The sequence below is a fragment of the Scyliorhinus canicula genome, chromosome 5 (genome assembly GCF_902713615.1).
Source record: "Scyliorhinus canicula chromosome 5, sScyCan1.1, whole genome shotgun sequence".
NCBI classification, from domain to species: Eukaryota; Metazoa; Chordata; class Chondrichthyes; order Carcharhiniformes; family Scyliorhinidae; genus Scyliorhinus; species Scyliorhinus canicula.
Genome location: NC_052150.1, coordinates 96868638 through 96894693, shown reverse-complemented (window position 1 = coordinate 96894693; position 26056 = coordinate 96868638). Strand labels below are relative to the sequence as shown.

The window sequence follows — 26056 nt, the reverse complement described above, 5'->3', positions numbered from 1 at the left end:
TCAAACTTATTTATTAATTTTATCGTTACTTAACAAATTTGTTTACATCGAGGACTCGTGTATTCTTCAAGATCATCTGCAACCAGTAACAAGAGATATTACTTTAACCAAGTAATACAACATGGTACCAGGAGTAGCAATATAATATAACAGTGAGCAGCGTTTCAAAGGTAGAGGAAGGCAGGCATTGGGATGGAATGTTTCGGGAATCAAATAGAATATTATGAACAAGCTGAGACAATAGACAGCGAGGAAAATGGAATTTGCAAAGATTAGAGAGTTTATGGTCAGGTCAGACGGGGTATAGAAGGATACAGGCGGTTGGTCTAGATAGGACACGTGATTGGCACAGGTCTGGAGGGCCGACGGGCCTGTTCCTGTGCTATATTGTTCTTTGTTCTTTTGTTTGTCTCAAAATGATGGTTTCAGTCTCCCCAATGTTCAACTGTGAAAAATTGCAATTCATCAACATTGAAGAAAAGACGAGCAGTGTGTCAACGCAGAGCTAGTGGAGGGGTCAAGAGAGGTACTGATAGTAGAACTGTGTGTCATCATGGTAGACATGGAAGCTGACCTCATGACTGTGGATGTCCGTCACAGAGTTTGTTCCCTGGCCACCAACTCCATTCCTCTTCCTGGCAACAGTTTGAGGCTGAAGCAGATTGCTTGCAAACTGTGAGTCCTATCTGATCTTGAGCTGATCTTCCAAACTCCTTTTCTCTCCATTTGCCAACTTCCACCTCGGTAACATTACACATTAGGGCAGCACGGTAGCACAAGTGGATAGCACTGTGGCTTCACAGCGCCAGGGTCCCACGTTCGATTCCCCACTGGGTCACTGTCTGTGCAGAGACCACACGTTCTCCCCGTGTCTGTGTGGGTTTCCTCCGGGTGCTCCGATTTCCTCCCACAATCCAATGACGTGCAGGTTAGGTGGATTGGCCATGATAAATTGCCCTTAGTGACCAAAATGGTTAGGAGGGGTTATTGGGTTACGTGGGTCGGTGCAGACTCGATGGGCCAAATGGCCTCCTTCTGCACTGTATGTTCTATGTTCTACATTTCATTCCCCGCCTCAAGTCATATGCTATGGCATCCTCATCGATAGCATTGTTGCCTTTTGTATCAACTATTCCAATGTTTTCCTGGCCAATATTTCAACTTATACTTTTTTGTAAACTCGAGGCTGTGAAAGCTCTGCTACCTATATCCTAATTCACTTCAAGTCCTGTTCACCCATTGACCCTATGCTCACTGACCTACATTGGCTTCTGGTTCTTCAATACCTCAATTTTAAAACACTCAGCCTTGTTTTCAGTTCATGGAGAGATGTGATTTATGAGCCTTGCTTGTGATCTCGTGCTTGAAAATACAAATTTCATGATTTTGGCTTTTTTGTGTAAATGTGTACCCATGTGCCCATGAAAGAAGCCAAGCCTTTTCCCAAAGTTCACCAGATGGAAGCTTCAGCAGTTGTGGGACAAACATCTTGCGTTGGGTTGTGGCTGACTAACTATCACTATCTCCTGTAGCTAGCCAGTCTGCTAGTTACCAGAACTCCATGGATTTTAAATTTTGTTGAACTTTGAACAGATTTTATTTACTTTTTCTGACTCGTTTACGTTTTATGGTGAAGGTTAGCGAAAGATTTATAGGGCACAGGGTATGCACATTTTTAAGATAATTCAATAAGATGCAACCACCTAATATTTTATTCAGACTGAGAACCAGTCCATACAGGGGAAGGCATTTGTGAAAATAATAGCCATTTGCATTCAGCACACTTTCTATTGAATTCTCTTCTTCCAGTTCAGTTTAACCTCTATGGGATCAATAATCCCAGGAGTTTGTTAGATTTTCTGAGACAGAAATTTAACTTCTTAAGTATTCTTTAATTTACATATTACTTATTACTATGATTTTTCCCACAGGGCAGATCTGGCCATTGGTACTTATGCAATTAATATTTAATAGATTACAAGGAGATATGTTTTCCTTTTTGACAATTCTATATCTTTTCAGTATTTTCCTCCATCTTAGTTTTAGTTCCATTTTGTTTTTTAAAAAACAACATATGATTCACAGAGCAAATCTCTTGTTTTTTTAAGTTTGTAGCTTGATTTATGAAATAGTGGGGTGTCCCTTTCAGCACTACAGTCTTCTAAGATCTCTTAACTTCCAATCCTGAACTCTTGAGCATCCCCAAATTTAATCCCTCTACCATTGGTGGCCATATTCCAGCCATTTGGGCTCTAAGCTCTGGAATTTCATCTTTAAACTTTTCTGCCTCGCTTTCCCTTGTCTAAGAAGCTCTGTTGGCCTATCCCTAACTGAACCTTTGGTCATCAATTCAAATATCTTATTTTGTGGCTTGTTGTCAAATTTTGTTCACGAATGCTCCTTTGACGTGTTACATGGATAATGGTGCATGAGTTGTGCTTTGTTGTTGCTCTGGGGCAGTACATAGATGAGGAACTCCTGAGGAAACAGTTTGGGGATAGGAAGAAAAACAGTTGCTTGAAATTCTCTGACAGTGAAAGGATAACCCAAGAGTGGAAATAAATGACTCAGCATGACAACAGCGGAGAGGCATTGAGGAGGTTGATGTGATTGACTGTGTCAAAGGCTGCAAAGCAGTCAAGGAGGAAGAGGAAAGAAAATGTACGTTGGTCACAGTCACAAAGGATGTCTTTAGTGGTTTTGTTTAGGACGATTTTAACAATATGGCGGGGCCACTCACCCCCACACCCATACCTGAGAAAACCAATCCCGACTCCTCTGTCTTTGCAAATTCCTGTCTTGTCCCCTCCAACCCTTTCCTTTGCAACGTTCCAAATGTGACCTATGGTTGAGACATTCTGGGAAGGTTCCACCCCGCAGTACAGAAATATGGCTGCTCCCTCATCCTAAGTCAAGAAACAGATTTAAAATGTAAAAGAAAACCTCACCTCGACACACCAAGCCTTAACACTGTCTGGACATCCATCCACCATTCTCAGTCAGGGTTCGAGTTGACTCTATCCCCTTCAATCGATGACCTTGTCAGTGCAAGCCGAAGCTCCACCCTCACAGCCCAATAAAGAAAACCTTCACTTAAGGCAGGAACCTGACATATGCCCAGATCACAGTCAAATCTTCAGCCATTATGGCAGGCCTCTGTACAATCCCAGGACCTGTTTTTTTTGCATTTTCTGAAAGAAACATTGCATGTAGCATAACATTTATGATTCTTAATACACAGATATGTAACCAGCTGGATTGACACACGGATTTATCAGTCAGAAAAAACCAACCTGACCATTCTCTTTGATAAATATGTTCCTTCATGTCTGGAGCAGCTACGATCTTCCATAAAGACCATCACCCCCATTCCTGAAAATAGCATGGTACAGGTACTGTCACATCTACTCTCTCCCATTGTCTTATTTCTAGCGATTGCTGGTTTTCACACATCACCTAAATACGAGAAAATTACTGCTGCTAGTGATAACTTTAAATTATTTTTTTTATCATGTCACTGCAGTAATTGTTAACACTTTCAATATTTTTTACTGAGGAGAAGGAATCAATAAATCTAATAATAATAATAAACTTTTATTGTCACAAGTATGAAGTTACTGTGAAAAAACAGGGATCATGTGTACGGAATCTCAGCTGCCTGGTGTGCATGGTAGAAATTTAGTTGCAACTGCATGATTTTCTCACCATTTAAAATAACAGCCAAAACATTTTGTGTAGCATGTGTTCAAACTTCATTTTGGACACCAACAGGTGAGGTTTCCCAGGGGCAACATGCAGTCAGAAGGTTACAATGGTCATGTGATGAAATTCCAGGTGGTTCACTTAAGAGGTTGCCAGTAACCATCAACCAGTCTAATGCATGTACTGCACATGGATTTTTGTCTGAGGTCTCAGAAACCTTAGAATCCCCCTGTTCCTTGGCTTTGAGGAAGAAATGGTAGAGCATTAGGAGGGACTGCAGGGATGCCAAGATTATGGTTTGCAGTTTATGGTTCTGTTTTAGAAAATATTTTTATTGAGGCATTTATAATTTTAAACAACTAAGAAATCCAACACATACAAAAACACCACAATAACGCACCCAACCCCCCCCAGCACTAGATCCTAACTACCCATCCATTAGATTCCCCCGCCTTATTCGTCACTTCCATGCCTCCCCCCCCCCCTCCCTCCTGCTTGAAGAAGTCGATGAACGGCTGCCATCCCCAAGCGGATCCCTGTAATGAACCTCTTAAGGCGTACTTAATTTTCTCTAACCTAAGAAACCCTGCCATGTGACTGACCCAAACCCCTGACTTTGGAGACTCTGAGTCCCTCCATCCCAGCAAAATCCGTCTCCGGGCCACCAGGGGGGCAAAGGCCAAAACGTCAGACTCCCAGAACATGTGCGCATGATTCGCAGGACCTCCCCCACACCTGTCCTCCACCTCCTCAAAAAACCTGCTCATCCAGGGGCCACAGTCATATGAGCCCTATGGACCACCTTGAATTGGATCAGGCTAAGCCCGGCACATGACGAGGATGCCTTCTCCCACACCCCGACTTCGAACTCCTCTCCCAGCTCTTCCTCCCACTTCCTCTTCGCCTCCCCAATTGGAACCACTTCCCACTCCATCAGTTCCTTGTATGTTTATGAGACCCTCCCCAACCCCTGTTTTGACACCACCTTATCCTGTAGCCCCCTTAATGGGAGGCGAGGGAAGCCCGGGATCTGCCTCCGAACAAAATCCCGTGCTTGCAAGTACCGGAACTCATTCCCACCGGCAACTCAAACTCTTATTCTGTCTATTTGTTTGACAATCTTTATTGTCACAAATAGGCTTATATTAACACTGCAATGAAGTTCCTGTGAAAAGCTCCTAGTCGCCACATTCCAACACCTGTTTGGGAGGGAGAATTCAAAATGTCCAATTCATCTACAGCACATCTTTTGGGACTTGTGGGAGGAAACCGGAGAACCCAGAGGAAACCCACGCAGGAATGGGGGGTGCATACTCCGCACAGACAGTGACCTAAGCCGGGAATCGAACCTGTGACCCTGGCGCTGTGAAGCAACAGTATTAATCACAGTGCTACCGTGCCACCCGGGTATCTTTAATGTTAAAACAAACTTTAATGTAAACACAGAATTAACCACATTAACATTAAAGTAATAGTTTTACAATTAATGGTTAAACAGTTCTTAAATAAAAGGAAAAACTTTAATTTACTATCTGCACCTGCCACTGTATATATTCAACAAAGCAACCTAATACAGCTCAGAATCCACTCATACATCAAGTTAGCAATCTGGGTTACTTGTTTATCTGTGCAGACGTTTGGGGAGTTCGAGAGAAAGACCCTTTCAGGAATAACCTGAAAATCCTCTGTCTGCTCAGACTAAAATCCTATGGCAAATTTCTAGCAGACTGCAAAGCCATAGACAGACCTGGCTCCATCTATTAATGACATAATTTGCATCCAACTAAGCTGCCCCATGACCTGCTTACGTAGGACTAAACACCATTCCCTCATAGATTATCTACATCCCATGGAGTCACCTGCAACCACAACAATATTCCATTAGCCAAAGCTCTGTAAACAAGTAAATGGTTGAAATCAATCATTATGGCACCTTTTACGATTCTTTTATTATAACTTTAGTAGACACATGGCCTGTATGTATTTTAAATGGTTCTTAATAACATTATTGCTACAAATATGAAGTACAATGGGTGGGATTCTCCATTGGTGGGATTCGCCGTTCTGCCAGTAGTGCACCCACGCCATCGGGTTTCCCGGCGATGTGAGGAGGCCACAATGGGAAGCCCATTGTCAGGTGGTCGGACGGAGAATCCTGTGAATGGTGAGGATGTCCTGCCAAGAAACACACAGCTGCCGGATCTGAGAATCCCACTGAATATATCTAAATTCTACATCCATCACAGTACATTGTATTTTCAACATTGCAATAAATTTCTGGCAAGTATCTCTCTGTCTTCACTCGGTGCTCACAAACGTGCTTCTGGCAATTGAGTCAAGAGAGTAGATTTTGACCTTGTGCGATAGCAAATCAGTGGCACCTTTTAGATCACACCCAATTTTAATGGAAATTAAAATTGGAAGAAATATCACATGGCTGCCAATTCCCCAGTGTCCATTTTACACAATTCCGCAAAAATAAAAGCTACCCTGGCAGATGAGATTGTGTTGGAAACAGATCTGTGCACCAAATCTACTGCTACTTTGGCTAACTCAACACAGAGCAGATTACTCTAGTCTGTAAAGTGTCTGACACTGAAAAAAATAAACAAATCTGGTGGGCTCTTGTGGGAATGAAGCTGTAACTTTTAATTCCATGTTTTTATCAATTTTCTGTGCTAATCTAAACATGTTAATACCATTTAGACCCTCTGTTCCCTTTTGGACTGCCTACTTACTCCAAAGAATGTGCCTCCTGACTCTCCACGAGAACTTTATGAACTTTATTTTGTCTTTGCCTGCATCTGGGCCTTCGGTGGAGCAGTATATCAGGATCAGGTTGGTTCTTGCCTATTCTTAGTTTGACTCTTTGAAATTCATTTGCATAGTTCCCCATTTGAGTGAAGCTGAGTAGATTTATGTTGATTCCTTGGAGGCAGGTAGTGCCAGTAGGTCGCTACCTGCACAGTCAGCTTGGCATTTCTCATCGATATCTTTTGACAGTGATGTACACCGCTGCCTGTCCCTGGGGAATCAAGTCAAGTCTGCAATTGGCATAGATTTATAGTGTTTTGAAAATGGCTATGACCATTCATGTTGTACAAACTTGTTTTGCTGTGAGGTGATTTCACTAATGAGGAGAGGGTTCTGATCCTTGAACAGATTTCATAGGTCTTTGGTTAGACACTGTTAGGGGTCAATAACATTTTGTATATAGTAGACAAAGTTTGTGATTAAGTCACTTGCTTAATGAAGATAGCCACAAGATTCTACAACTTTTGAACAAAAATAAACTTTACTATACAAGATAAAGGAAGATAAAACAATTTACAATATCTATCTTGTACTCTAACATTCATGGTAAGTATGAGGTACATGTAAATTAACAAGCCTACTGTGGTCAAACATACCACTCTGCACAATAAATGGCAGATTCGACCAAGGCATGGATTTCTCAACAACCCACCAAGATATCAGTAACACGGTGAATCAGCCAATCTCACTGAAACTGTTTCTCTCACGAGTGATTCTAGTCTTCACCTTCAAAGCTCATGCCTTGGAGTTACCTCAATCTTGTCTCCTGAGATTCCGTTCTCCTGGATTCCTGAGTATCAAACGCTAACTCACAAGCAACGTCAGCTCTTCAGCTTTACCAAACAGAACGCAACTGCTCCAAAGGGATAACTTCACCCTAACGGCTTGGAGTCACTAACCTTGAGTCTACTCTCCTCGGCCGTTTTCCGATTTGGAGCCTTTTTCTCTGCTCTTCTCGTTTTTTCCTTAACTATGACCGGTTTCTGTCCCTACCTGAGACTTCCATTTTGGGACCTCTCCTGTTACTTCTCTGCTATTAAGGACCTCTCCCTGTCCCCTAATTGGGAAACCTGCCTGCCATGGTACATCTCTCCTGGTCACCTACTGTGGACTTTTATGTACCATTCTTCTTCTGCACAAGTGCACTGGGCCAAAACAAAATTTTAAATGTTGATCTGTGCACGTGCAGCCCAGTCTCAGTCTATACAAGCGCAAAAGCTCCAAAGCCTGTCAGGAGTTCAAGTTCCTGACCTTTGTGCTCTCCAACCAGGTAGGTTTGGGTTTTGTAACAGAGAGAAATAGTTAGCTGCTGTGGTATAAAGCATGGTTTCCATCAAACCTCCTGCACTCATCCCCTGCACCATGATTCTGTGGGACCAGTGACAAAGCTGCCAGTTTTTCATACTGCCAGAGGGAGAAGTGGCAGGCTGCTAGCAATGCACCCACCAGTGGCCTGGGATCAAGGTTTGAGTGAAGGCAGGATGGGGAGGTTGGGAGAGAAGGCATGGCAAAGGTGTCGGCGGCAAAGGCAGTGGGGTGACTTTCAGTGAAAACCCCTCTGCTCCAACATGCGACGATCAATTTGCATAGCGTGCCTGATAGTGACGGAACCCCAAAGCCCCCCCAACCCCGTGAGGCCATTGACATGATTTGTTGGGCTTTCCAAGCCACAGGAAAACGATAAATTGTGATGGGCTGATGCATAATAGGAACCAATTAATAATAGTAAAATAATAATCGCTTACTGTCACAAGTAGGCTTCAATGAAGTTACTGTGAAAAGCCCCTGGTCATCACATTCCGGCGCCTGTTCGGGGAGGCCGGTACGGGAATTGAACCCGCGCTGCTGGCATTGTTCTGCATTACAAGCCAGCTGTTTAGTCCACTGTGCTAAACCAGCAGCTCATTAATGAGCCTAATTGGCATCCGCTGGCATCGGTCGTGAATACCATGTTAGCCCCATCCGCCACCTGACTGGTCGGGAATACTATGTAAGCTCCTTCTGCTCTCCAACTTAATCATGGGAGGTTACCTATCACCGGAAGATTAATGTGGGGCCTCTCCTGTGATTAAGTAGGCCTGGCTGCCTTGTTTTCCTGCCATGACAGGCTGCATTAAATCCTGTTCATTGATACTGTAGTCAATTTTCAAAGGAACCACAAAGAGTTTCTTGCTAACACGGGTGAAAATTACTTCTGCCGTGGCTTTGATTTTGGCGTTTGTTTACAATACACTGGATTATCCTGGTCTGAGAACTGATTTTTATTTAGGAATGTAAAATTGAGATTTTTCGATATCAAATGTTCAACTATAAGAAATCCTACACTTGTATTCATACACTTGTCCTAAAAACTACTCATTTATAGAGAAGGCGAGGGGAAATGTTTCTTCAACATTTTTTGCAAAGGAAAATATAGTAAGATGATCAGGTAAGTAGGAATGTGTACTAATAACAGCACTTGATGATTTTCTGTCCATCCCTAATTGCTCCTCTGCATTCTGCCCTTGTGATTACCTGAAGTTATGGGAAATCTGCCACCATCTATTTGTAGAAATCACCCAACATCAGTAAGTAAAAGTTCTTAAAGACCTAAGAAGAGCAGTAGACGAGCCCTTAGGATCATCATAGTGGCAGGAATGCTCAAAGCCCAGTAGGTGGTACATGCACACTGTTCATCGCACACCATGTGAAATGGTATTTGATACATTATCGTGAAGTGTGACCACTTTGACTGCATTATGCAAGTCACTTCGAGATTTCTAGATTGCACACTTGAGGGCAGATTTATCGCTAGCATGTTTTCGTACCCACACTTGTGAAGGCAGTAGCCAGGAATTGCTTCTCGAGCTCAACGACATGGTCATCCAAGGTGACCTGTTGGTGCCAGTTGTGCCAAAGTAGGCAACTTTACCCACAAGCTATCTGTCTAGCTGGCAGAAGGTCTCCGATAAGTTCCGGATAGGGGCAGTGTGGGGGGGGGGGGGGGGGGAGTTTCCAGGACTGTGAAATTGGGAATAGCACATTTGACTCTGCAGAAAGATCTTGTTCCAAAAAAAAATCTTCATTGCAGTTTGCCGCCTGCGAAAGAACCTCCAGCAAAGCAGGCCCAAAGCCTGTTCTGCTCAATGGCAATCGATCCCGAATTAACGTATTCAAGGAGCCTAGTATCTGTTTTAGATGGTTGTCCATGGCACCTAAACAAATATGGGCCGCACAAATTTAGTCGTGGGTCCAATGACTGTCCAGCCCAGTGCCAGATTCATATTTCGCACACCTATATTATATCAAAAAATGGGGACAATGCATCAATCGTTTCTCTCTGTAATGTTAAATTTTACAGAAGTCTGGCAGCCCAGCTTTTTTAAAGTTCCCAGGCTGTAAAAGGCTGTCTTGAGGGAGTCAGTGGTGCATACTGTCCATGGATCAACAATGCTGCTAATGAGTTTGAATTGATTGCTCATTGGTAGTTCTTATGGAGATATAGGTCATATAATACCTCTGTATGGTTTTGAATGCCACAGACATAAGCCAAGGTCCCACGTCTAATCTCCAGTGCGGGGGTTGCCCCCCCCCCCCCCCCCCCCCCCCCCCCCAGTCCAGTTGCAAGACCACCTAGTACACCATGTGGTCAGAAACCACAATCGCCGAGTACCCTGAGTCAACCACCCAAGCCAGCAGGATCTTATCCACCACAAAGTGAGCCCAGGTACGGTATCTTCCCCAACACCCACCTCATGAATTCTACATCAGCCCAATTTGGGGCATAAACATTCGCCAAGATCACTGGCATCCCCTCCAATTTCCTGCTCACCATCACAAACCTTCCCCCCAGATCTGCCACTTTGTTCCTCACCTCAAACACTACCTGCTTATTTATTAGCACAGCCACTCCCCGCATCTTCAAATCCAACCCCGAATGAAAAACATGTCCTACCCACCCCTTCCTCAGCCTAGTCTGGCACCCAATCTTCAAGTGTGTTTCCTGTAGAAATACCATACCGCCTTTTAAGAAAAAATCTTTTATTGGCATTTCTCATATTTATAAACAGTTGTTGTGTATATACATTACATTTTTCTTGCCCGCGCTAATTTACTTAATTGTACAGAGAAGTTTATTTTGTCCTTCATTTAACTGACTCTATGTACATTCCGTTGCCCTCTGGATCGATCTACCGTGTCCCTCCCCCCCGGGTTGCGCAGTCCATCGGTTCCTCATCTATCTTGTTTTTTTATTCTTAGCTTACTCCTCTTTGCTGTCCTCGAACAGGCACATTTGCCTTTTAACTCCTCAGGTTCAGGTGTGTGTACATGCGTGACCGTTTTACTGGCCCATTCAGCCCCCTCACAAAAGGTGCAATCATCCTTCACCGTCCTCCGGCCTCTCACCAAAGAACTCCATGAAAAAGCTAAACAGCCCCTAAGAATAGAAACGTTCTGCCCTGGCCATCACCCAAACCAAAATAGCCCAACACAATGCAACAAAAGAGGGGCATGGAGAACCAGCACCACCTCACACTTCCTCCAAAGTTCATTGTCCTCCCTCTCCTGTCAGTTCATTGTCTCTCAAAAACTCCATTGCCACCTCCGGGGTTCCAAAGTAGTAATCACAGCTGCTGTGAGTCACCCAAAGGAGGGCCGAGTACAGCATCCCAAACTTCACCCCTTTCTTCAAGAGGACAGCCTTGACCCAGTTGAATCTGGCTCTCCTCTTTCCCAGTTCTGCACCCAGGTCCTGATATGCCTGAAGCTCACTGCCTTCCCAGGTACATCTCTTTGTCTGCCTGGCCCACCGCAAGATCTTCTCTTTGTCCAGAAACCGGTGTAGCCTCACCACCATCATCTTCGGTGGCTCTTTCGCTTGCGGCCTCCTCATAAGCGCCCGATGTGCCCAATCGACATCCAGGGGCCGGTCGTGGGCCCCCTCCCCCATTAGCTTCTCCAACGTCTTGGCCACATAAAAGCCTGCGTCCACTCCGTCGATGCCCTGCGGCATCCCCACTATCCTCAGGTTCTACCTCTGGGAGCGGTTCTCCAAATGCTCCACTTTCTCCTTGAGCCGCTTCTGAGTCTCCCTCAGCATCCAAACTTCAGCCACCAACGAGGTAAGCTGCTCCTCGTGCTCCCGCACCAGCTCCTCCACTTTCTGGATCGCCTGGCTCTGGGTCTCGAGCCTCAGCTCCACATGGCCGATCTCCGCTTTCAGCGGGTCCTCCTGAGCCTCCCTCCTCTGATGGCTGAATGCTTCGTTCCAAAAAACAACCAATTGTTCCGTCGACCATTGGGCTAGGAGGGCCGGCCCCTTGCTCTCTGCCATCTTCCCTGTGTTGCACAAAGACTTTCTAGCTCCCGCAGCTCCTTCTCAACCCACTTCTGATCTGCGGATCCATCCACCGACCTCACCAATGGTCTATAGCTTTCCTTCAGCATCTCTGCACTTTTTTCCTCCAAAACATCCACTTGCCAACCAGTGAAAAGGACCAAAAAAAAAAATTGCCTCAAACAGGAGCTGCCAAATGTGCGACCTCTCACACCATGGCTACCACCGGATGTCCCTTAGGAGTAGGTCTCACCAGCGAGTTCAGCTCCCCAGTGTTGGAAGTGTGGGGTTGACCAGGGAGAAGCTTCTTAAGGCCCAAAAAAATAACAAAGTGTATTTTTAATAGCGGAATGGATCTCCCCCAAAAAGCCAGCAAGTAACACCCCGCAAAACTCACCCAAAAAGACACTGAGAAATGTTTAGGTTGAATCACAGCCAATGTGTGAAAATTCGAGGTAGTGATTTTGATAAAATTTCTTGAATGTGAATTTTAAGTTAACTTATGATTTCAGTACATATTTCATTTGATATTGTTATTGGCGTTGAATATGCATTGGCAGTAATCTTGGCAGTTATACTGGGACTGCACCCAATAGTACTCTCCTGTGCTGTCGCCATCAGAGTATGTAGAATCAGTGGGAATGCAACTCTTCTGTATACAAAATAGGGGTACCCATGCTTTTAAGGTTAATCTCAGGCAACTGTCAACCACGTAAACTACAAAATGCAGTTCGTAGTCAACCGGTTGGTACCTGGGAGTGCCTGATTCCCCACCTGGATAAATGTTTCTTCCGCTCTTTCAATGATCTATGTGAGGGAGTGAATCTTTTTTTAAATGTTTTAACCGAACAATTCCTCCAAGGTCCATACCTTTTTCTTCCCTCTCCTATTTGTCCTCTTGTAGACCAGTGCAACTGACCAGATTGCGTGTACTAGCCTTCACCCTTGTCCAGAGGCCCACTGAGATTAAGGGAACATGAACTCCGAACATAGGGCCTCCTTGCCCCTGGTCCCACCCTGACCAGTTCGGGAGTCTGTATTTGGCGTGGATGGGTTCTGCTTCAGATCAGACCTGCTCAAAGGAAAAGCTGACATCAGGATTGTCTTGAGTTCTGGCTGATTTTCAGAGCCTTTCATTGCACTTCTGCCAGTTTGGCACTCCTGTTCTGTTAGGTATTCTGCATCACAGAAATCTTTACTAAATCAATTTAAAGAATTATGTAAAGGCAGTGGCTTTAGTCTTGCTCCAGTCGTAACTTCGACCGAATGAGACAATAAACATGATTGTTGACTATCTTTTTCAGCTGGTCGATTATCGAGTTGAATTCAGTCATTGGTGGTGCAAAGAAATGAAGGCTGTTAAACTTCCATCCCAGGGAACTGTCTTTGATTATTACCTTGACCCTGAAACAAAAAAATTTATTCCTTGGTCTGAAAAGATACCAGCATTTGAAATGGAAGCGGATAGTCCTCTGCAAGTAAGTATACTCCTGCTTATTCAGATGGAAAGAATAAAAAGCTGCAAATGCCAAAAATATCAAAATAGAAAATAATGGATTTACACAACTTATCCATCAGTAGCGGGAAAGAGAACAGGGAGATTAACATTTCAGACATGAACATTCTTAGATCATCATTGTCAGTTTCCCTCCGTTATCGAAGTTGGTAATTTCTTGAATGCGTAAAATCATCTGTTGTTGGAACCTGGTTGTGGAGCCTAATCGCAGACCTCCATGGCTTTCTACTGCGGGCAAAGGTGAATTATCTGATCTTGTTGGGACTGTATGATCTTTCTAGTTGAGAGTACTGTAGATTCAAAACTAAATGTGAAATTTTAGATATTGACGGATATATTAGAAATGTGTCTTTCTAAAGGTTAAGCCCCCAAACCTCACAGGCAATGGGCACAGGTTTAAAAATTGGGGTCTGGCCTCATGACCTATTTGAATAGAACCCGATTTGCAGTTGGCTGATTTGGGGACAAAAGCGTGACTGTGGACAGCCTAATTTCAATATTAAAAGCCCCTTATTAAAGGCCCTATGCTGGTGCTTTGAAGCAACACCCAACTTGCAAACTGTGCCCAGAAAAATAGGCACAGGGCTGTCTGAGGACTTCATTTCAAGGTGCATTTACTGTATTTTTATTTCCCTCATACTGCAGTTCACTTTAATGTATTATTTAGTTTTTGACGTTTTGTTTATTTATTCTTGATATGTTTGCTAGCTTTTAAAATGCTTCGTACAAAAATTAAGAGAGAGGAGTTTATGAAGGGCTAATGTCCCAAATTCCCTTTCATCCTTTGGTCATTTACGTCACAATATGGTGACCTATGATCGCCTGGTCACATCACTGCCTGGATTTACGCTCCCAAGTAAATAAATAAATAAATTTAGAGTACCCAATTCATTTTTCCAATTAAGGGGCAATTTAACGTGGCCAATCCACCTACCCTGCACATCTTTGGGGTTGTGGGGATGAAACCCACACAAACACGGGGAGAATGTGCAAACTACACACGGACAGTGACCTAGAGCCGGGATCGAACCTGGACCTCAGTGCCGTGACCCAAGTCCTTTATAACCACTTGGAGCTGTCAATCAAACTGAAAAATGACATACCTCCCAATGTGATAATGATAGGCTGTGGAAGCAGTTAGGTAGCACTGATACTGTAACAATAGCCTTCAAGAGAAGATGGTGGCATCGTGGTATTGTCTCTGGACTAGCAAACCAGAGTCCCAGAGTAATACTGTGGGACCCAGGTTCAAATCCTGCCATTGCAGATGGTGAAATTTGAATTCAATAAAACTCTGGAAGTAAAAGTCTAATGATAATCATGATAACATTGTCGATTGTCATAAAAACCCATCTGGTTCACTAATGTCCTTTAGGGAAGGAAATCTGCCGTCCTTACCTGGTCTGGTCTACATGTGACTCCAGATCCACAGCAAGCTGGTTGACTCTTAACTGATGCCTCTAGGGCAATTAGGGATGGGCAATAATTTAACTATTATTTATTTATTTAATCAATAAATACTGGCTCAGTCTGCGACGCCCACGTCCCAAGAACAAATTTTTTAAAAAGTTTGTGTCAACAAACAGCTTTTAAAGTTGCAAACACTGATTTCTTTTTTCAACTGAGAGGGGCAGGTTGGTTTTCTTCGGAATTTAAAGAGCAGGAGATTTAAATGACTTATTCACATTTTACGCACATTATCATTTACTCTTAATGATCCCAAAGTGGCATCTCGAAACAACTCCAGGAACTTTAGGCCATTTCCTCATAAAGCCCGCAAATCATGTTTCAGAAAGAAAATTGCTTCTGAGTGAAGGTAGCTGCACTTTTACATGTTCCAGCATACCGCTGTCAATGATACATGTATGAACTACAACCCACTCTGATTTTCCCATTATGTTAAGACTTTATGTTCTGAGAAAATTGGCACTCAATGCAAGTTGTCCGTTCTTCACAATATGGTGAATTAATGGTCTAGCTCCGATTTATGATCATCATTATTCCATTTGATGCTGCAGGGTCTGAAGCCTTCCTAAGAGATGTGCCAGAAAAGAGGGCTGAATATCACCTGCCATTAAAAGGACTTCTGATAGTTACATGGCAACTGGAAAATTACACACCCAAATGATGCCACTTCTGTTGTCATTTTGTGTGGATGTATATACTCAGGTTTTTTTAAAAAACACACCAAAATCATTTTAAAATTGTGACAGTTTTTCATAGATATTGAAACTTGGAAACCATTAATAATAAGGTGACTTTTGTAATGGAAACTTTATTCTGTTTGCATCTCATCTCTGAGTCACAAAGTTCAGGGTACAAGTGAATTACGCGTGATAAATGCACGTCTTCTATTCCTTTTTTTAAATAAATATGTTTATTGAATTTTACATTTGTACATGATGCAGGAGATGATTAAAACGATTATTATTTACAATTAACATGATTTTCCTTTTTGATACCTTTTCTCCCCCCCCCCCCCCTTATGGATCCAAACAGGAAGAGGAACCTTGGCAGTACATTCATTTTGATCGTCTGCACCCTCCCCACCAGGGAAAGTGGGAGTGTATCCCATCTCTGTAGGCCCTTTTTAACTTCCTCTGCCAGACTGGTCAGATTCCGCTTGTGAATTTGTGTCTAGTCGTGGACTACCTGGATCCCCAGTTAGTGGAATTTGTTTTGTCTATTTTAAATGGTAGACCTTCCAGCTGTGTCCCTCCCCCATATGGGTTCACCGGGAATACCTCGCCCTTGCCAAGGTTGAGTTTGTAGCCCGAGAAGCCCCCAAGCTCTTCCATGAACTTCATGACTTCCTTCAAACCGTTCTGCGGATTTGAGATGTAGAGGAGCAGATTATCCGCATAGAGTGAAACTCTATGCTCTCTGCCTCCTCTTCGGATACCCTTCCAGCCTCTTGCGTTTCGCAGGGTGATCGCCAGGACATCAATTGCCAGGGCGAACTGGAGTGGGGACAGCAGGTATCCCTGCTTGTGTCTCTGTGCAACTGGAAGTATTCAGAACTGGTGACAACGCTTACCTTGGGGGCGTTGTACTGGATTTTCACCTAAGAGGTGAACCCCGTCCCCTGCCCAAACTGCTCCAGTACCTCAATGAGGTACTCCCATTCGACCCTGTCGAAGGCCTTTTCTGTATCCAGAGAGGTGATCACCTCTGGTGTTCTCTCCCCGGATGGGGTCAGTATCACATTCAGCAGTCGTCTGATGTTTGTAGTTAGCTGTCTACCCTTCTCAAAGCACGTCTGGTCCTCTACGACCACTTCTGGTACGCAGTTCTCCAGTCTCTCGGCCAAGACTTTCGCAAGTATTTTCGCATCTACGTTCAGCAGCGAAATGGGTCTATATGATCCGCCATCTTTGTCTTTTTCAGCAATTGATGGCCTATGTTAGGGTAGGAGGCAGTGTGCCCCTTGCTAGTGTTGCTTGTTATGCTTTCCTTTAATTTGCACTGTTCTAATTACCTTTGCTTAAGAGTCACCAGGTATCTTTCTGATACCACCACAGGGTTCAAAGCCGAATACTGATCAATGACTCGATACACCAGTTAGTAAGTTTGAAATCAACACACGTTTATTTACACACACAGTCAATTATTACTCATGCATAAACTCTACTCGCTAAACTACAACTACTACTAAAAGCCTATACTTAGCTTCGAGTGGCCCACTCAGTCAGAGGAATAATGGCCGTTGTCCGGTTCTGATACTGCTGGCTTTGAACTGGTACGGAATAGTAGCTAGGAGCGCCTATCTCGTAGCGTGCATTGACCTTAGACTTACTTGGCTGGTGCTTGGGGGCCTCTCGTCGCTGAGAGCCAAATGCCAAGGTGAAGGTGAAGTGGAGTAAGAGATCTTTCAAGAGCTTCCAAGAGAGCGAACTGACCTTGGGGACTCTGTTTTATAGCCCCCAGGGTTTTCACGCCCTTCTGGGCGGACCCCGGACTTGGTCCCAATTAATTGGACCATGTCCCAATCGTTCGTATTGATTTTCTCCAATAACGGGGTTGTTCCCTGATCGTTGGGCGGGCCCTATGTAACCGTTGGCCTGCCTTTGTTTTAGCTCCCACTGGCGCCGGGATGTCTGTCCTGGCACCGATTGTTTCAATGTTTCTTTTTGTCCCCGGAGATAGCTCATTACTATGCTAATGGCTAGTAGTTTCAGTTCTGTCTGGGTTCTGCAGGTCCTAATACACAGGAAACCTTGCACCTGCTTGTTTTTCTAGTGCTGTCCATTTTTCCCTGTACTCTTTGTGAGTGTTCATTTTGAAATCGGGACGTGGCCACCCCAGGTGGCTACACTAGCAAGTCTGCAAATATCTCCTGTAGGTATGGAGCTAGTGCCAGTGCAAATGTTTTGTAGAAGTCCGCCGGGAACATATCCGGTTGCAGCGCCTTTTCCGCTGAGTGAAGTTGAAACTCCCCATGATCTCACCCAGTCCAATTGGTGCTTCCAGCTCCATCAGTCTATCGTCCCCCACGACTGCATGTCCAGTCCATCGAGGAACCTTTAATCCCTGAGTCCCTGTCGGGTGAAGATTCTGCATCTTTTCACTGGGAAGTTAAGTCCCCTGTCATTGCAGGTGATAATCCTGATGGGGGACTTGTGCGCTCCCCCCCTGTTGTGGGATCATCCATACTTATCTGGTGGACACGCCCCTGCACATCGGGGCTTCCCTTTGTTAGGGGGCCGTCCAAAATGGCCATGGTCGCCGTTTTCACCATGAGGCTTTCTCCTGCACTCTGGGGTTTCCCTTTGTCCAGGGGGCACCCAACATGGCCGCCTACTGTATGTACGCCACATGGGTGCGCCCCTGCACTGGGGGATTTCCCTTTGTTTAAGGACCCTCCATAATGGCTGCTTTTGGTGCCATCTTGTTTCCTCAACCTGTACCTTACTTGCTGAAGCCAATCTGAAGCTCATCCCTTCCTTATCCTTGTGGTTCCATTGTGGTCCCCCTTTCCCCCCTCTGCCTCACTTTCTATCCCACCCCCCGAGACTGCCCCCTCCCTATTTCCCCCTTATATTCCCCATCACCACCCCGTGTGGTCGCTCCCACTTGCCAGACGCTCCCTCCCTGCCGAGAAGCGCGACGCAACCCCCCCCCCCCCCCCACCGCTCCTCGCTCTCATGCTTCCTAGCGCTTGCATTCCCTGCTCGTGTGGTGGCTCCCGTCGTGGGGCTGATCTTTCCCTTTTCCAATGGATAGCCGTTCCCTCTGTCTCCTCTTCACCCTCTCCCGTGCTCCGCTGCCCTCGCCCTTTCCTGTGACCTAGTGTTTTTACTGAATGCGAGGCAGTACTGTTTTGCGCCCACGCAAACATTGTTCAAGTCCATCACAGTTCTTTTCACTTTTCTTTCTCTGCTTTGTCTTCAGTTGTCTTGTCTGCCCTATGTCCAGGCCATTCATCCGTGCAAACTCGTCTGTCTCTGCCGAGGTGTTAAAATGGCGTTCCTTGTTTTGGAACATAACCCAGAGCCTGGCTGGGAACAGCGTTCTAAATTCTACTCCACATTTGTACAAGGCTGATTTTGCCAGGATGAACTCGGCCCTGCACTTTGCCAATGTCCTGGTGCACTCATATTCTATGTCCTTCCCGGGTGCTCGCTTTTGTCTGCTTTTCCCACCGCAGGATCTTCTCCCTGGTATCTGTTTTGTTTGGTGATTATTTCCCTTGGCTGCTCCGGTTGGAGCGACTTGTGTGCCTTGTCGATCTCCGGCAGGTTGGGGAAGCTGTGTCTCCCCCCCTAAGGTGCCCAGCATCTGGACCACATAGCCTGTCAGTCGTGTTCTGCCCTCACACCCCTCTGGCAGGCCCACACTCGGATATTCTGGTGCCGAGACCGATTCCCTGACCCTCGACCTTCCCCTTCAGGCTTCCCTGGGTTGCCACCAAACTTTTTATTTGGCCACCAGAGCAGCAAACCTTTCGTTCTGGTGCTTTAAGTTCTAAGATCGTCTTCCACTGAGTTCCCAGTTTCTTTCCCATTCCGTCTATCACCGTCTGCATGGCGACCAACACCTCCGTAACGACCGCCTGGATCTCCACTTTAATTTCCTCTCTCATCACCGTCAATTCATTCATCAGGAATGTCTTTCATCCATCTCCAGGTTCAGGGAGGTGGGACACCTCACCTCACCTCGTGGATCCGCCAACCCACTCACTGCTCTTGATCTTTTCCTCCGCTTCTACCTCCTCCTTCCTCTTGAGCTTCCATCCGCTGGCAAACTGGCTCACAACACAATCCTGATACGTATGAGTGCTTTTGAGGAAATTGTGTCCCATGATTTTCTGTTTAGTAACTTTAATAAGCATGAAATGTACTTAAAGTTGAAGATAGCCACTGGCTGATATGAAGTGGCAGTATACCATGTATTGTCTTAAGCGGTTTACTGAAGTTTGAGTTGCCGTTGCTCCGCATCACGAACCAACTGTCCAGCCATATTTTCAGCAGTAATTATGAACTTAGTACACTGTTAAAAGTCCATTTACTCCTTGTTCAACTAGGTGTAAAGTTTTGCAACAGTACTAATGGCATTCCAGGGATGGTGGGACTGTCATATGAGGAGAGATTGACTAGGTTAGGATTGTTCTCGCTGGAGTTCAGAAGAATGAGGCGGGATCTCATAGAGAATTATAAAATTCTAAAAGGACTAGACAGGGTAGATGAAGGGAAGATGTTCCCGATGGTGGGTGGGTCCAGAACCAGGGGTCACAGTCTGAGGATTCAGGGTAAACCATTTTGGACAGAGATGAGGAGACATTTCTTCACCCAAAGAGTGGTGAGCCTGTGGAATTCACTCCGCAGGAAGTAGTTGATGATAAAACATTGAATCTATTCAAGAGGTAGCTGGATATAGCATTTGGGGCGACTGGGATCAAAGGCTATGGGGAGAAAGCAGGATTAGGCTATTGAGTTGGATGATGAGCCATGTTCGTCATAAATGGCGGAGCAGGCTCTGAGGGCCAAAAGGCCTCCTCCTGCTCCTATCTTCTATGTATCTATGTAGGCAAGTTCTTTTAAGTTCAGTGATTTCTAATTGATTGGAGACTGAGGGACCCTCAACAATGCACTTAATGATGAAGTGTAGGATCACTGACAGCTACTTCCTGATTTAAGCATTTAACTGCATATGTGCAGACCTCAAATGTTGCTCAGTTTCATGGTGATGATGGCGAATGCTGAAAACTTTGGGGTGGAATTCTCCGATTCCCTGCCGAGTCGGAGAATACTCAGGGTGGTGTGAATCCCGCCCTGACGCTCCGACGCCGGCTGCCGTAGTCTCCGGTGCCGGTTTTTGTGCGGGGGCAGGGATCATGCCACGCTGGTCGGGGCTGTTGGCAGGCCCCCCCCCCCCCCCCCCTCCCCCGGCAACTCTCTGGGCCCCAATGGGTTTCTGGCCAGTCCCGCTGGCGTGGATTGGACATGGTCCCACACGGCGGGACCTGGCAGGTAGGTTATCTGGTGTTGTCCTTGGGGTGGGGAGGATCCGCGTGGCCTGGCCCACGATTGGTGCCCACCGCGCCGGCCCCTGTAGGGCTCCGCCATGGCCGGCGCAGTGAAGACACCCCCGTGCACATGCGCCAGAATACACCTGCCGGTCTGCGCATGCCCTAACTCGTGCAGTCCCTTCGGCGCTGGCTGGCACGGCGCCAACCCCTCTGGCGCCGGCCTAGCCACTGGAAGTGCGGAGAATTCCACTACTTCCGGTCGGCCCGATGCTAGAGTGGTTTGCATCGTTTTTTACACCAGCGTCGGCCCATCGCACCGATTCGGGCGAATGCCACCTATGGTGTCATTACTCTCAAAATATGGGCCAATTTGCAAATGAGCTGACCGTGCAATATTGTTCAAGATTAGCTGAATAATAGTAATCTGTTTTTAAACTAATCTTTATTCTCACAAGTAGGCGTACATTACCACTGCAATGAAATTACTGTGAAAAGCCCCTTGTCGCCACATTACGGCGCTTGTTCGGGTACACTGAGGGAGAATTCAGAATGTCTAAATTACCTAATAGCACGTCTTTTGGGACTTGTGAGAGGAAATCAGAGCACCCGGAGGAAACCCACGCAGACACAGGGAAAACGTGCAGACTCCGCACAGATAGTGACCCATCCGGGAATCAAACCTGGGACCCTTGCGCTGTGAAGCCATAGTGCTAACCACTATGCTACTATTGCTGCCCTGCAGATGTGCAGAAGGTCAGGAGTTCTGCCACCATTATGGGTTGTATCAGTGGTTGCAGCATAGATGAGAAGTAACATAGAAACATACCATTGTCCAAGCAGCTGTTCCAGGATCTATCCTACTTGACAACTTTATACCAGAGTGGTATTGCACCATTGTTATTAAACTGGGTAAGCTATGGCATTGGTCTGGAATAATTGGAGTTCTGTGTTAATGCTTTTATTAATTTGACCTGATGACAAAAGTTGCTCTCTGTTCATTGCAGGCAGTCCTTGTCCCTACAGCTGAGAGCACCCAATTACAATACTTTGTAGATTTGTTGCTCGAGAAAGGGAAGCCAGTTATGCTTGTGGGAAATGCTGGAGTTGGCAAAACGATCCTAGTGCAAGACAGACTTGCTAATCTGTCAGAAGACTACATGGTGTCCAAAGTACCTTTCAACTACTACACCTCTTCAGTGATGTTACAGCGTAAGTTATTTGTGTTTCATTGACTATTTCACAACTCGCGTTGTTGTCTAATGAGATCTCATGAGATCAACTCCACTCAGAATATGGTAAATTGCAGCTAAAGTGAGTTTAGATAAAGTTGAATTCAAACATATTCTCAGTCCTATGTGAGAGAATTCCTGCACAGCTTCGTAAATGATGGAGCCTCTGCCTACTCCTTACCAGGTGAGGGCGGGCATCACCATGAATTCCTGCATTCTCAATTTTTAAAAAAAATTTAGAGTATCCAATTCATTTTTTCCAATTAAGGGGCAATTTAGCGTGGCAAATCCACCAATCCTGCATATCTTTTGGGTTGTGGGGGCGAAACCCATGCAAACACGGGGTGAATGTGCAAACTCCATACGGACAGTGACCCAGAGCCGGGATCGAGCCTGGGACCTCGGCTCCGTGAGGCAACTGTGCTAACTACTTGCCCCACCGTGCTGCCCTGAGTTCCTGCATTCTCAATCATTCGAGGAACTCAATTCAACATTGCAATAATGTTCCAATAGTGTAAGTGGGATCCATCTGGTGGTTTATGTTAGAATTGTGAGCTGGACGCATCAAAGAAGAGGTTTTTTGTGAATGATTTGTATCTGGATCCACACTAAGAGGGCACTAGGGACTGATCTCAGTTCCTTTGGAGGGGAGGTGGTTGCAGGAAGGTGGAATACCTGGTCTTTCCTCAGACCTCACAAGTGGCATGAATTTCTGGCCTTTTGGGATTGGCAGGTACCCCAGATATACCCCAGTGATACAGATGCCCATCAATGGGATGCACATAAGGAAGATCACACCACCGTCAAGATGAACTTTGGGTGGGTCAGTGGTGGAAAGTACCGTCACTGCCGCAATGCCCTTGGAATTTTTGCCCCAAATTTGTTTTTGTCTAATTAATTTCTTGAATCTCAGCAAATGATACTTTCTACCCATAAAAATTAATCGATGGAAAATCCTCTGCAGAACCCTGATTGCATCAGAATATTTCCAATATGTCTTTCTATTTGAATGCACATTCATAAATTTTACACTAATCTGTAAGACATATTTATCCATTTCCAATAGCGTGATAATTACAGTTACATGTTTTTATTTCTGTGAATACAAATCAGGTATTCTGGAGAAGTCTCTTGAGAAAAAGGCTGGTCGTAATTATGGACCGCCCGGAAATAAGAAACTCATTTATTTCATTGATGACATGAATATGCCAGAGGTAGACACTTATGGAACAGTTCAGCCTCACACACTTATCCGCCAGAGCATTGACTACAAGCACTGGTACGTATAACATTACGCACATCCAGCGTTTGATGGGTGTACATCTCAAAGTTGAGATATTAACTATGTATAAATGGATTATTTCATGCAGAGTGCTCCTCGCTGTTTTCGTACATAAATCCGAAAAAAATTCTTTTTTTTTTGTTGCAATGTTGAATTCTGTTCTTTTCTGTAGTAAAGAAAATAGAAAGAACAAGGACTTGCATTTATATAACACTTGTATCTCAGAACATAAAGTATTTATGATCATGTTTTGAAATGCTGACACTGTTGTGTAGGTAAATGCTGTAGCCAATTTGTATTCCATAAACTTTCACAAACAGTGAGATAATTGACAAAATTATTTTTTTAAATAATATTAATGGTTGAGGGATCAGGAAATCTCGCTGCTTATCATTGAATAAGTCATACGGGATGTATTACATTTATTTGATGAGATAGACGAATCTCCATTTAACATCCAAAAGATGGCACCTCTAGCAAGTAGCATTCTAATACTGCACTAAACTATCAGCTAAGTTTAAACCTTGTAGTGGGGCTTGAGTCACAGACATCTAAGTCAGAGGTGAGAGTACAATTTGAAAAAAATAAAATGTACAGTTGTGCAAATCGGTAGGGGCAGCACGGTAGCATTGCGGATATCACAATCGCTTCACAGCTCCAGGGTCCCAGGTTCGATTCTGGCTTGGGTCACTGTCTGTGTGGAGTCTGCACATCCTCCCCGTGTGTGCGTGGGTTTCCTCCGGGTGCTCCGGTTTCCTCCCACAGTCCAAAGATGTGCAGGTTAGGTGGATTGGCCATGATAAATTGCCCTTAGAGTCCAAAATTGCCCTTAGTGTTGGGTGGGGTTACTGGGTTCTGGGGTTATGGGGATAGGGTGGAGTTGTTGACCTTGGGTAGGGTGCTCTTTCCAAGAGCCGGTGCAGACTCGATGGGCTAAATGGCTTCCTTCTGCACTGTAAATTCTATGAAATCCCAATCAATACTGACTTCAACTTTGAGAATCTCAGATTCTGAAAGGGTTATGGCCACAGATCATGCATAAGTGGAACCATTTATCTTCTAGAAACATGGGTCTTGATATTAAATGCCTGATACCACATTGAACTATTTCAACTTGTCTTAGTATTTTCACCATTCTGACAAACATAATTTCAAATTTGAGGCTACATTATTGAACTTTAGTAATTTTGTGTCACAGTACAAGTTTGAGAGATTTTTGTTTTAGTTATTTCGATAAGGAGCTAACATTCAATCGGGCCATTGCCAGAGCCTTCGTGGGGCAGAGGGGTGGGGGAGAGGGGGGGGGTGGGGAGAGAAGCGAAGACCATGCCCCGTGATCTGTTTTTTCTGGTTTTATGTTTACGATTGTTTTATTTAATTATTTGTTTATTCCAAAATTGCAGCGACATTTTTTAAAAAATGTGTTGTGGGTTCTCTTAAATCGAAGAACTAGAAGAATTTGCCTTTGTATTTTATTTGTGATAAAATGCAGAGAAAGTCATTTGAAACTGTTCGAGGTTCGAATACCAACTGTATCTTCTAAGTTTAAAAGATTCCTAATTTCTTTGAAGGTTCACTTTATTAACAGATTGAGCATTGAAAGCACTGGTACCGTTCAGTGGGTAAAGAACAGAAAACTATTTTGTTTATTTTTGGTAGGAGTAGGGAGGTTCTTTCATATCCGCTAATTAGGAAGAAAAAAGAAGAAAGGAAGTAAAGTCATGTCTTAATGCAAGTCATAATTGTTGAATTTACCTTTGGCAGTATAATTATAGTGGTGTTCACACCTCAGATTTTTGTCAGCTGTTCATGTGTATAAGAATGGACTTCGGACTCTTGAATATGTTTTACTTGCATATAAATGCAAATTTGCACATATGAAAGTGACAACAATTCCAACAAATAACAGAAGCATAAATAAGGAAAAAATACAGTACTTCATACAGAAGTAGATTTTACATTTATCAACTTTATTTAAATATGGATTCATTGTATAGAGTTAAACTAATAAATCACGAGTGTCCATAGAATCCCTACAGTGCAGGAGACCATTTGGTCCATCAAGTCTGCACTGGTCCTCTGAAAGAGCATTCTACCTAGGCCCACTCCCCCACCCTATCCCTGTAACCTAGCCTGCACATCTTTGGACACTTAAGGGCAATTTAGCATGGCCAATCACCTAACCTGCACATCTTTGGACTGTGGGAGGAAACCGGACCACCCGGAAGAAACCCACGCAGACACGGGGAGAAGTGCAAACTCCACATAGACAGTCACCCGAGGCTGGAATCGAAACCGGGTCCCTGGTGTTGTGAGGCTAGCAGTGCTAATCACTGTGCCGCCTGTGTTGCGATTGTTAGTTTTAGGCTCTAATCCTAGTTTCATTTTTCAAAATGAAAGAATCTGTTGTAACACAGTAAATACTTTTTTTTTTTAAATCCAATTAAGGGGCAATTTACCTACTCTGAACATCTTTGGGTTGTAGGGGTGAGACCCATGTAACACAGTAAATACTTACCAAAGCACATATGTGAATACATTCAGAATATGGTTTTATTTTCCCTAAAACAAATACAACAATATTATATAATAATAAATCCCAAGCAGCTAACTTGGTTGTCATGAAGCTAAACAGGGCTTCTTGTTAAATGTGAGAGGTGGTGAAATTGGGATATGGTGATAGCACATTCCTGTTCTGTAAAATAAAAGTAGTGAGAGGTGCAGGGTA

General features: G+C 44.5%; 1 protein-coding gene across 2 annotated transcripts in view; it reads left to right on the top strand.

The window, feature by feature from the left end:
• Positions 1-26056, top strand: part of LOC119966149 (dynein heavy chain 11, axonemal-like) — a 622669-nt gene that overhangs the window by 319400 nt on the left and 277213 nt on the right. For both annotated transcript variants that reach the window (XM_038797431.1, XM_038797432.1), the window contains 5 exons: positions 3242-3392; positions 6409-6540; positions 13138-13311; positions 21822-22026; positions 23160-23325. In XM_038797431.1, coding sequence (XP_038653359.1) covers positions 3242-3392; positions 6409-6540; positions 13138-13311; positions 21822-22026; positions 23160-23325 — 828 coding nt within the window. The remainder of the gene's footprint in view (positions 1-3241; positions 3393-6408; positions 6541-13137; positions 13312-21821; positions 22027-23159; positions 23326-26056) is intronic.